This window comes from Gymnodraco acuticeps, unplaced genomic scaffold (assembly GCF_902827175.1).
Source record: "Gymnodraco acuticeps unplaced genomic scaffold, fGymAcu1.1, whole genome shotgun sequence".
Lineage (NCBI taxonomy): Eukaryota > Metazoa > Chordata > Actinopteri > Perciformes > Bathydraconidae > Gymnodraco > Gymnodraco acuticeps.
The window spans coordinates 105,196-117,386 of record NW_022990121.1 but is presented as its reverse complement, the minus strand read 5'-3'; the positions used below and the strand labels follow the sequence as shown (position 1 = coordinate 117,386).

Below are 12,191 nucleotides of genomic sequence, written 5' to 3'. Positions count from 1 at the left end.
AAAAAAAACGAATAACGAAATTGAAACACGAATAGTACTCCAACGAACGAATATTCGGGTACAGCCCTAGTGCTAAGCAAGCTTAACGTCAACTCTATTTATAAAACTGTTTATCAAAGACAAGTATTGATAAGGCAATAGTTGCATTTTAGCTTAAAGAAAACACTGTTTATAAGCTGAATGTTGTTCAACACTGACCTTAAACTTAGGACGGTGCACATATTCTAGAAAACTTTAAATCAATGGAAAGGATTTGGTAGCCTAGCTTTGACAGAATTTGGACACACATTTAACCTCAAAACAGACTCTTAATACAGTAACGCCATCAGTCTGAGTGTAGAACACAGTGAAGACCTTAAACCCAGATTCATATATTTCTTTATTTTCACCCGTGATTTTCCCTGCCATGACTCGAGAGGCATGTAAACTCCCCCATGCATGTGTGTGTGTGTGTGTGTGTAGGAAGCCTAGTATTGAATACAAAAGAAACCCAGACCAGTGAAGTGTTTTGTAAATAACAGTTTATTTGAAAACCATAGGGCAGTGGTCCTCTAGCTGCCCTGCTTGGCGGCCATTCTCTTGTCTCTCTCCTCGGCGATGGTCAGACGGATTCCCTTTCCTCTGGGCAGGGACACCCATGGCTTGTTGCCCTGGAGAAAGGAGAGGAAATAGTGATACGTTAGTGTGGATCAAAGGGAACAGGATGCAAGTGGAAATAGTCAAAACTGGTGGGAAATAGTCAAAAAAGGTGAGAAATAGTCAAAAAAGGTGAGAAATAGTCAAAAAAGGTGAGAAATAGTCAAAACTGGTGAGAAATAGTCAAAACTGGTGGGAAATAGTCAAAACTGGTGAGAAATAGTCAAAAAAGGTGAGAAATAGTCAAAAAAGGTGAGAAATAGTCAAAAAAGGTGAGAAATAGTCAAAACTGGTGGGAAATAGTCAAAAAAGGTGAGAAATAGTCAAAAAAGGTGAGAAATAGTCAAAAAAGGTGGGAAATAGTCAAAACTGGTGAGAAATAGTCAAAAAAGGTGAGAAATAGTCAAAAAAGGTGAGAAATAGTCAAAAAAGGTGGGAAATAGTCAAAAAAGGTGAGAAATAGTCAAAACTGGTGGGAAATAGTCAAAAAAGGTGAGATAGTCAAAAAAGGTGGGAAATAGTCAAAACTGGTGGGAAATAGTCAAAAAAGGTGAGAAATAGTCAAAACTGGTTGGAAATAGTCAAAAAAGGTGAGAAATAGTCAAAAAAGGTGAGAAATAGTCAAAAAAGGTGAGAAATAGTCAAAAAAGGTGAGAAATAGTCAAAACTGGTGAGAAATAGTCAAAACTGGTGGGAAATAGTCAAAACTGGTGAGAAATAGTCAAAACTGGTGAGAAATAGTCAAAACTGGTGGGAAATAGTCAAAACTGGTGAGAAATAGTCAAAAAAGGTGAGAAATAGTCAAAAAAGGTGAGAAATAGTCAAAACTGGTGGGAAATAGTCAAAACTGGTGAGAAATAGTCAAAAAAGGTGAGAAATAGTCAAAAAAGGTGAGAAATAGTCAAAAAAGGTGAGAAATAGTCAAAACTGGTGGGAAATAGTCAAAACTGGTGAGAAATAGTCAAAAAAGGTGAGAAATAGTCAAAAAAGGTGAGAAATAGTCAAAAAAGGTGGGAAATAGTCAAAAAAGGTGAGAAATAGTCAAAACTGGTGGGAAATAGTCAGAAAAGGTGAGAAATAGTCAAAAAAGGTGAGAAATAGTCAAAAAAGGTGAGAAATAGTCAAAAAAGGTGGGAAATAGTCAAAACTGGTGGGAAATAGTCAAAAAAGGTGAGATAGTCAAAAAAGGTGGGAAATAGTCAAAACTGGTGGGAAATAGTCAAAACTGGTGAGAAATAGTCAAAACTGGTGAGAAATAGTCAAAACTGGTGGGAAATAGTCAAAAAAGGTGGGAAATAGTCAAAAAAGGTGAGAAATAGTCAAAAAAGGTGGGAAATAGTCAAAAAAGGTGAGAAATAGTCAAAACAGGTGGGAAATAGTCAAAAAAGGTGAGAAATAGTCAAAAAAGGTGAGAAATAGTCAAAAAAAGGTGAGAAATGGTCAAAAAATAGTAAAAACTGGTGGGATAGGGTCGAAAACAAGTGGGATATGGTGCAGAAAAGTCATGTTTTGTGCTCTTTATGTTGATGCAGGCTTCACTAGATTATGAAGAGGAACAGATCCTAAAACTATTCATAACAAGAGCTTTTACTCCTGATTTATACATGAAGGGGAGAATTTAAACGCAATATATTGTTGGGCAAGCCAAAAAGATGTTTTTCATTGTCATTTTTGAAGGTAAACTGAATAAGTTAGGCATTTTCTTTTGATAACACCACAATGGGAATGATTACACCGACCATTTCTAATTAGCATATACAGTTAATTAACATCTGTAGTCGTTTCATTGAGAGAGGATAATATTGTGGCCAAGAGACATTTCAACACAACAGTATTTATAAAAAGGGAGACGGCTCCACACTCGTCTCTAAGGTGAGGAAAAGCACCGTGGAATAAATGTCACTCGGCACATAAACGACAGCTGTGGTCAAAACGGCGGCAAGATAAATGTCACCGCAGACACTTCTCACAGGAGAGGTACTTAAAATAATTCAATGCGTCTGATATCACAGCTCATCAAGTGTTCAAACACTGCGCCGTTGAATATCCAGACCGTTGTTGGTTTGGTTTAGCAGATCTTGACGTTAAACTATATTAAGGAGTGCCAGCCGCGGGGACACAAGTTAGTACAAATCGATTCAAATGTCTTATTGTAGTCTCCTTTTGTTTCCAGGGTAAGCAATACTCTTAGTTAGGGTTAGCAATAGAGTACAAATGTGCTTGAACCTAGTTTTCATTTAACATTCATGTGTCACTGAGACCTCAGACGATTTAGAGTCAAGGAGAAGGCAAAGAAATGGAGAAAAGGGTACGTTTTAAAAATGTTCTATCTACGGAGCTCAGAACTTCTTAGAGGATTGGTAGTGTTTTTTCAGTGCTGATCAAAACCAAAAGCATCATCATCGCTCCAAAGTGGATCTGAGGAAATGAGCTCATCAGTCTTTCTCCGTGTCCTCACCTTGCCGATGATGAAGATGTTGGAGAGCCTGGTGGCGAAGTTGTTGCCGGCGCTGTCCTTAACGTGCACCACGTCGAAGGATCCGGGGTGACGCTCCCTGTTGGTGATGATACCAATACGACCCAAATTGGCACCGCCGGTCACCATGCACAGATTACCTGAAGGAAGAGGAGGAGAGGAGGGACCATGTCAGAGGATCATCAAAAGTACATATTCAGGACGTCTCACTATTCCAGGGAGCGCCAACTTCACACACGTTACGAGGCATTTTGTAGTCTTTGTTTCTAGGTGAAGACGACTGTTCAACATCGGAACTAAGAACACCCACCTGCAACTTTATTATGTATCACTTGTATTTAGACTCTTATGGCACTACTTCTATTCTATTGTGTTGTGTTGCTGGAGGAGCCTGGGACCTGAGATTTCCATCAACATAACTACACTGTAGTTTGGAGAAACCATGTTAGGATCATCAAAAGCAGACAGACAGACAGAGACACAGACAAATAGAGAGAGACAGATAGAGAGAGACAAATAGAGAGAGACAGATAGAGAGAGACACAGCCAGAGACAGACAGAGACAAATAGAGAGAGACATAGCCAGAGAGAGACAAATAGAGAGAGACAGATAGAGAGAGACAAATAGAGAGAGACAGATAGAGAGAGACAGATAGAGAGACAGCCAGAGACAAATAGAGAGAGACAGATAGAGAGAGACACAGCCAGAGAGAGACAAATAGAGAGACAGATAGAGAGAGACAAATAGAGAGAGACAGATAGAGACAAATAGAGACACAGCCAGAGAGAGACAAATAGAGACACAGCCAGAGAGAGACAAATAGAGAGACAGATAGAGAGAGACAAATAGAGAGAGACAGATAGAGAGACAGCCAGAGACAAATAGAGAGAGACAGATAGAGAGAGACAAATAGAGAGAGACACAGCCAGAGAGAGAGACAAATAGAGAGAGACAGATAGAGAGACAGCCAGAGACAAATAGAGAGAGACAGATAGAGAGACAGCCAGAGACAAATAGAGAGAGACACAGCCAGAGAGAGAGACAGACAGATAGACAAATAGAGAGACAGAGAGAGAGACAGACAGAGATAGAGAGAGACAGATAGAGAGAGAGATAGAGAGAAAGACAGAGAGAGACAGAGATAGAGAGACAGCCAGAGAGAGAGAGATAGAGAGACAGCCAGAGACAAATAGAGCGAGACACAGCCAGAGAGAGAGACAAATAGAGAGAGACAGACAGATAGACAAATAGAGAGACAGACAGAGAGAGAGACAGACAGAGATAGATAGAGACAAATAGAGAGAGACAGACAGAGAGAGACAGATAGAGAGAGACAGATAGAGAGAGACAGACAGAGACAAATAGAGAGAGACACAGCCAGAGAGAGAGACAAATAGAGAGAGAGACAGACAGATAGACAAATAGAGAGACAGACAGAGAGAGAGACAGACAGAGAGAGAGACAGACAGAGATAGAGAGAGATAGATAGAGACAAATAGAGAGAGACAGACAGAGAGAGACAGATAGAGAGAGACAGATAGAGAGAGACAGACAGAGAGAGACAGATAGAGAGAGACAGATAGAGAGAGACAGATAGAGAGAGACAGATAGAGAGACAGACAGAGAGAGACAGATAGAGAGATAGACAAACAGATAGAGAGAGAGAGAGACAGACAGAGAGAGACAGACAGAGAGAGACAGATAGAGAGACAGATAGAGAGAGACAGATAGAGAGAGACAGACAGAGAGAGACAGATAGAGAGAGACAGACAGAGAGAGACAGATAGAGAGAGACAGATAGAGAGAGACAGATAGAGAGAGACAGATAGAGAGAGACAGACAGAGAGAGAGACAGACAGAGAGAGACAGATAGAGAGAGACAGAGAGAGAGAGACAGAGAGAGAGAGAGAGAGAGAGAGAGAGAGAAGAGAGAGAGAGAGAGAGAGAAGAGAGAGAGAGAGAGAGAGAGAGAGAGAGAGACAGATAGAGAGACAGACAGAGAGAGACAGATAGAGAGATAGACAAACAGATAGAGAGAGAGAGAGAGAGAGACAGACAGACTGCCGTTGCTGTTTTATTTGTATTGATCTCTTATGTTGCTATGTAGATAAAGCTAAATGGAAAAACTGTGGACCCAAATGTGAACATGGATGTATAATGAGACTGTAATAAAAACTAAGTTCAAAACTAAAGTACAAATTTAGGACGTCTAACTATTCCATGGAGCGCCAACTTTGCACAAATAAAATAAGCACCAATTAAAAAAAGGTCTTTTTGATTAAAATAGTCTTTTTAAGGAGCTCAGAACTTCTTAGAGGATTGGTAGTGTTTTTTCAGAGCTGATCAAAACCAAAAACATCATCATTGCTCCTTGGGTTGTTCGCTTAGAGCTCGTTTCCATTTTAAATAACTTGATATCCACCTATCAGTAGCATGGGTTAAATGCAGAGTTCAAATGTCTGAGGATTAAAGAGGGTTTCATCCCTCCGATTCTATCTATAAACAAAGTACAATAAATGGGTAACACTTTATATTAACGTACACATATTCACCATCAACTAGTCGTTTATCAACACGCATATTAGCAGTACATTGGCTCTTTATATGACTCGCTATAAAACACTTATTAATGCCTTATTCTACAAGTACTAAGCCATTAGTTGAGTTGTTCCTCAATTGTCAAACTCAATTTCGGTTGTAACTTTAAGACTATATAAAAATACATAGACAAATATTTAATATATATAAAATAATGTTATTGCCTCTGCATTGGATTATTATGGGATAGGGTAATAACTTCATAATTAACTACGTCTTAAAGCAGAAGTCCAGGGCAAATAATTGCAAGTCTCTTCAGTGAGAAAGTCACAAAATGATTTAAAAAGAAAAGCCAGATTCTGGAGGAAAACATTTCCAAAAAAAAAGTGACATTTGAGAAAAAAAGTCAAATTGAGAAAAAGTCTAATTTGAGATGCATTGTGGGACATGTAGTTTATGGGCTTCTGTAAATCGGCATGGAACCGTATAATAAACATTATATTCTTTCAGAGCTGAAGTCAAGGGCCGGATTTGGCCCCCGGGCCTTGAGTTTGACCCCCCTGCTTTAATTAGTGCAAGTAAGGAAGTTGTTGTCCATGAGTTCTGGTCTTAATGTGTCGTAGCTCAAGAATAGTAATTCTCCCGTAATAACACCTAACAGATCTGATCTATTCTGATGTAACAAGACATGAAACTACGAGCGTTCATTGTGTCTAAATAACTTTAAATGAGGCATTTCTAACTCAGAATAAGTTCACTGATAAGCTAGTAGTTTGGCTCCACTATGCATGTTAAGTAACAACTAGTTGATGGTGAATGCCTTGCTCTAAAGTGTTACCGGTAAATGCTGTGAGGGGGACTTACTGGTATCAAACTTGATGAATTCGGAGATCTTGCCGGTGTCCAGGTCGATGCGGATTGTGTCGTTGACCTTGATCAGGGGGTCGGGGTAGCGGATGGTTCGGGCGTCGTGGGTCACCAGGTGGGGGATCCCCTTGGTGCCGACCATCAGCTTCTTCACCTTGCACAGCTTGTACTGCGAGAGGACGAGGAGAAGGGTTAGGAGAAGTCAAACGGCAGGAGAACGCACGTGTGAGAAGAGAAACAACCACGGGTACTTTCATCCCACAGGCCATCAGACGGTTAAACACCTGAACCTTTGAAACAACATCCATCTGTTTGCAACTCATATCAATATTCCAATTTCTTGTATATAGAGTTTTTTGCGTTGCACTGTTGGAGGAGCCTGTGACCTAAGATTTGAATCGTCATAACTACAATGTAGCTACACACACATGACACTAAAAGCCTTGAATGAGAACAAGGCTGAGCTCTTCTGTCTGAGAACAGAAGAGTAATGTTGTCGTAGTGGAAGAAGGGAATGAAATGTAATGAGCATTAAACATTCAAAACATATCCTTTTCACTGAACTCCAAATCCACTAACCCCTCGCCCTTACTCCACCTAGCTTAGCACTTAGGTTGTTATCGTTCTTTACTTGCTTGCAAAGCGTATTATTATTAAACTAAGCAACCGATCTCAATGTCAATCTGCTGCTGCTGTTGTTCCCCCAGCTGATCCCTTTTGGCAATAGGCAGAAATTCTTAAACCCCTTCTCATTTAACGATTAGACTCATCAATCATTCAAATCTCAGCACAACCAGTCATGTAGCAAGAATAACTAATAATGTTTGTTTTTCAACGTATGCTTTCTTGTTTGAATGAGAGGCGACTGATTATATGAACGCACAAAGGGGGGGGTAACTTCTCGAATCTTAAAAGATGCAACATGTCGGGCTCAACATCGTTACCTTGGCCTCCTCAGCAGTGATGCGGTGGACGGTGAAACGCCCCTTCACATCGTAGATCAGACGGAAGTGCTCTCCGGTCTTCTCGATGCTGATCACATCTGGAAAACAGAGACGAACGGGTTGAGAAAACACTTCCTGTACGGCTCACGAGGAATAAGCGATGGTTTGAACATAGTTAGTCAAATGATAGAACCATTAAACGCACTGGATCCCTTCACAGCCAAATTCACAAGATCAAACCTTTACTCCAGTCAGTGAACCAAGACAACTTCTCTCCTTAGTAGACATCTTTCAATACAAAACTATGACTAAGTCAGTACCGTATCGCCCTAAAAGCATTCAATACAAAACAAAAACTGTCAGTGTGACGGTGTAAGCACCATATGGAAACCCTTTCTCCCAAGCGGAACTTACTTATCTGAAACGCAGTACATTAAGTCAACGCTAATGAAGTGCATCATGTTAATGCCAAAGAGCAGCCGCCAACTTGTTCAGAGCAGCAGACTGATCAGTGTGGATGTAATATATAAATAGACAGCGGTCATCCACCTGCGACAGCTTCCCCTTGGATTCTGAAATTAAAACTCCACATGGTGACCAGCGGCAAGGTGGGAGGAGGCGTGACCGCAAGTGGACAAACAACATCCGTTAACTCCCGTTTGAGGCCATGCACTTGCAAAGAAATGTTTGCCTCCAAATCTTCCCAAAGACGATACGAATCTCTACGGTTATAATCTAGCCAAGTGGGACAAGCTTACGTTCTGTTCTGTCTGGGTATCACTAGCCCCTTTCCAAATGGCTGCATCCCAATAAAAACGTTACCACTTGAACCAGAACAAGTCATTTCCTTTAATACACGTGGATTGAAATCCATGAGCCTTGTTAAATAGTCAACACATCACAAAGTCATTTAAAATACAAAAGCTCGACGGTATAGAAACGCAACTAGATGGGGTTGGATCTGAACACCATGGATGAAGAAAAAACAGTCCAAAAAGTGCAGTTTTTAACTCTGAAAATCCACTTCTTAACAAAATGAAATGACACGCTAAGCTAAAGCAAACATGGCCTCAAATATGAAGCGACTTAATGACTGACTTGGAGATTTCCCACTCGTCTGACAGGACCTGAAAACACAAGTGCCGATTGTATCTGGAGCTCAGAACTTCTTAGAGGATTGCTTGTGTATTTTCAACTCATTGCTGATCAAAACCAAAATGTCACCATCGCTCCTCCTAGTCACTGACAGAACCATCGTTGTACAAGTTCGCAGCTTCACATCCAACACCAACGAAACCATTTAACCAAATGTTAACACTAACCAATTACGCAGAATATGTGAATAATGAAAAACGTCGAGCAGCTACGAGCTCTGAAACGTGAACACTCGCCAAAACATCCATTCTGCAGAGTATGTTAATAATTCGTAACAAATGTTTTACACGCCAAATCTGACCAGTTCTATACAATCCGGCAGTCGTACTTAAATACCCGTGGACCTGAATTGTCGGCTGTTTTTGTTAAAGGAACCTCACGAATCTCCTGTGATCGTAAATTCATCGATCAACCATAAATGTGATACGTTGATAAGTATGCATGTCTGAGGCTGAGCTGTCTTTGTAATTATGTATTTGTCATGCAGGTGCTAGTCATTCTTGCGTTGGGAAAAACCAATAAAAACGTCGACAGAAAGCTCTGAAGAATCCGAGTGAACTCACCCATGAATCCAGCGGGGTATGTGATGTCGGTGCGGACCTTGCCGTCGATCTTGATGAACCTCTGCATGCAGATCTTCTTCACCTCATCTCCGGTCAGGGCGTACTTCAGGCGATTCCTCAGGAAGATGATGAGGGGCAGACACTCCCTCAGCTTGTGGGGACCGGTGGAAGGACGAGGAGCCTGAGAAACGTAACGTTGTATTATTACCTTGAAGGATGGCTGTGTGTACGGTCCTTCAACTGTCTCAACTTAAAATAGATGGAGCATTGAAGTGAAGAATTTGCATTATAACGATTTATTCTGGGATGCCAAATGACAGGCTGGTGAAAAATAAGATTGCATCGTTACATTGCAGATTTAAAAGTGCATTGCTGTTAACTTCACCTAGAGGAAAACGTCGCGTGAAAGCAGGAAAAGCACTTGTGGTATTGTGAGGGAAACAACCTCAGTTTGAAGCATGTGTTTTTCAACGATATCCGTTATGAAAGGGAACACTTTTAAGATGACCAGGTTTCTCCATTAGGTATTTTTGACTACTGGTCATTAGATGGGGAAACACTTTCAAGGACTGCAGTAATTCGATTTATTGAAGCACAAACTGGTCTTAAGCAAACACAAGTTAAGTTGAATACAATGTTGGATACAGTAAACAACAAGTGAGGTTAAGTAGACTATAAGTGAGCAATCCCTGCCTCGGCTGCAGTCCATGAAGATGAAGACCACCAACATACATGAAACCCTGCCATGAACAGCTAGTTTTACAAAAGATGGCTATTAAAATGAATACAGACTGTAGGAATAGGTTACTTAGAAAGACCAATAATTAAGTTAGCTTTCTGTACATACCGAAGCACACAAGACCCCAACATTGAAAGCTACCATTAAACCCCCAGTTATCCCAGATTAAAAAACACACATTAACAATAAATATACCGTTAGAAGTTGTTACTTACAAAGACTCCTGTGAGCTTGTCCAGCATCCAGTGCTTTGGCGCTGCGACGCGCTTGAGGTGCTTCTTCGGTCCTCTTGCCTGGAGGAAAAGATGACAAACCCGGGTAAATAACGGGACAACAACCGCTTCAAAACGTCATAAAGACTACCACAACCAGAAATGTATAATACCGGATTATAAAATGGTGAAAACACCAATAAATAGACATTAAAACTAGGGTTAGCCGTGTTAGCATTGTGTGCCAACATGCCGCAAAATAACTGGCTGCGGCCTAGCCATGCTAACATAACCACATATTTAGCATTAATATATTGAGTTTGTTAACATAGGACTTTAACACTGTAGAAATAAAACACAATTTGCATGAATCGCGCACAAAAAAGGCGACTCTTCCAACAGTTTTATCAGTTAAATTAACAAGCTAACGGTGATAGCAACATTAATGCTAACGAGCCCGTGGAAAACCAAAGTAGGATGAGACATTTTTTTAAATCATCAATAAAGAGCGAGCATCGAAGCTTTTCGTTACAAGTTAGACATCGATCCTTTTATAAGATGTGGAGGTTCCACCTAGGACTTGTACGTGTGTGCTAATATAGCGGTAAAAAGAGATGTTTAGTGATTATTTCAGAGAGGAATCGTGAGGAAGAACAGCTCACCATGTTGGAGTCTGCGGGGGAAAGGACCTCACGGCTTCCGGTATCCGATGATAAAAGCGGCTACGGCAGACTGGGAGGGACAAAAGAGGTGGAAGAAGTACTCAGATATTGTACTAAAGTAAAAGTAGAAGTACCAGAGTGTAGGAATACTCTGTTACAAGTCAAAGCACCAAGAGTAAAAGTAGTCATCCTGCAGATTGGCCTATTTCAGAATAATATATATGTGTTGATTATAATTATTGATGCATTAAAGTCAGAGGTGTAAAGTACTGTACTTAAGACTTGAGTTACTCCACTACCTTTATTGAAGTTTAGTTACTTTACAGATTTGGAAATAATAATGTGTGATATAAGCACGTCTTAAATCAGACGTTAGTTCCACCTGGAGTAAATTCACAAGCTACTCTGCAGTATACAGAGTCATTCCAACTAGCTGCACCTTCACCAGCTTTGAGAACACTTTAAACAGGTGGGAGAAGTACTCAGACCTTCTTGAGTAAAAGTAGCAGAGTGTAGGAATACTCTGTTACAGTAAAGGTCCTGCATTCAAAATGTTCCTCAAGTAAAAGTAGAAAAGTATTCTCATCAAAATCTAGTGAAAGTAGTCATTCTGCAGATTGGTCCATTTCAGAATAATATGATATGTGTTGATTATAATTATTGATGCATTAAAGTCAGAGGTGTAAAGTACTGTACTTACGTACAATTTTGACTTACTTGAGTTACTCCACTACATTTATTGAAGTTTAGTTACTTCACAGATATGGATGAATGATGTGAAATATAATCAAGTGTTGAATCAGACTTTAGTTCCACCTGGAGTAAATCCACCAGCTACCCTGCAGTATACAAAGTACTTCAAACTAGCTGCACCTTCACCAGCTTTGAGAACACTTTCATGATCAATCATTATAAAACATATCATATATATTATTCTTAAATGGACCAATCAATCAATCAATGTTTATTTTTATAGCCCAATATCACAAATGTTACATTTGTCTCAGTGGACTTCACAGTTTGTACAGAATATCAGTATGACAATACGACACCCTCTGTCCTTAGACCCTCTGTCCTTAGACCCTCTGTCCTTAGACCCTCTGTCCTTAGACCCTCTGTCATTAGACCCTCTGTCCTTAGACCCTCTGTCCTTAGACCCTCTGTCATTAGACCCTCTGTCCTTAGACCCTCACATCGTACAAAGAAACACTTCCGGAGGAAACCCACAGTTTAAAGGGAACATGGGAGAAACCTCAGGGAGAGCAACAGAGGAGGGATCCCTCTCCCAGGACGGACAGACGTGCAATAGATGCCGTGTGTAAATTGAAAAGATAATACATTTGCAACATAGGTAGTCCAAATGTTTGGAAATGCATGTGTGTATAATAGGAAGATGAA

The 12,191-nt window shown here is 40.3% G+C and overlaps 1 protein-coding gene and 3 non-coding genes across 4 annotated transcripts; all 4 read right to left on the bottom strand.

Moving 5' to 3' along the window:
• Nucleotides 1–503: 503 nt before the first annotated feature.
• On the bottom strand, nt 504–10,875 carry rps4x (ribosomal protein S4 X-linked). Its single transcript, XM_034216592.1, has 7 exons — nt 10,794–10,875; nt 10,135–10,212; nt 9,181–9,361; nt 7,463–7,560; nt 6,516–6,687; nt 3,095–3,252; nt 504–650 (listed from the first exon to the last, which is right to left on the bottom strand). Exons 1-7 carry the CDS (start codon nt 10,794–10,796, stop codon nt 552–554), a joined length of 789 nt encoding a protein of 262 aa, XP_034072483.1. The 5' UTR covers nt 10,797–10,875; the 3' UTR covers nt 504–551.
• LOC117546395 lies at nt 2,972–3,042 on the bottom strand. The gene has a single exon (XR_004569004.1). It is a non-coding gene; the product is annotated as a small nucleolar RNA SNORD61 (small nucleolar RNA).
• Nucleotides 5,411–5,481, bottom strand: LOC117546394. Its single transcript, XR_004569003.1, has one exon. It is a non-coding gene; the product is annotated as a small nucleolar RNA SNORD61 (small nucleolar RNA).
• On the bottom strand, nt 8,618–8,692 carry LOC117546396. The gene has a single exon (XR_004569005.1). It is a non-coding gene; the product is annotated as a small nucleolar RNA SNORD61 (small nucleolar RNA).
• Nucleotides 10,876–12,191: the final 1,316 nt, after the last annotated feature.

Bases quoted from the DNA above. Each gene is read 5' to 3' on its own strand.
- rps4x (XM_034216592.1), bottom strand. The intron at 3,253-6,515 runs GTAAGTCCCCCT...CTCTTCCTTCAG, and splicing joins ATTCATCAAGTTTGATACCA to GTAATCTGTGCATGGTGACC. The intron at 651-3,094 runs GTGAGGACACGG...TCCTTTCTCCAG, and splicing joins ACATCTTCATCATCGGCAAG to GGCAACAAGCCATGGGTGTC.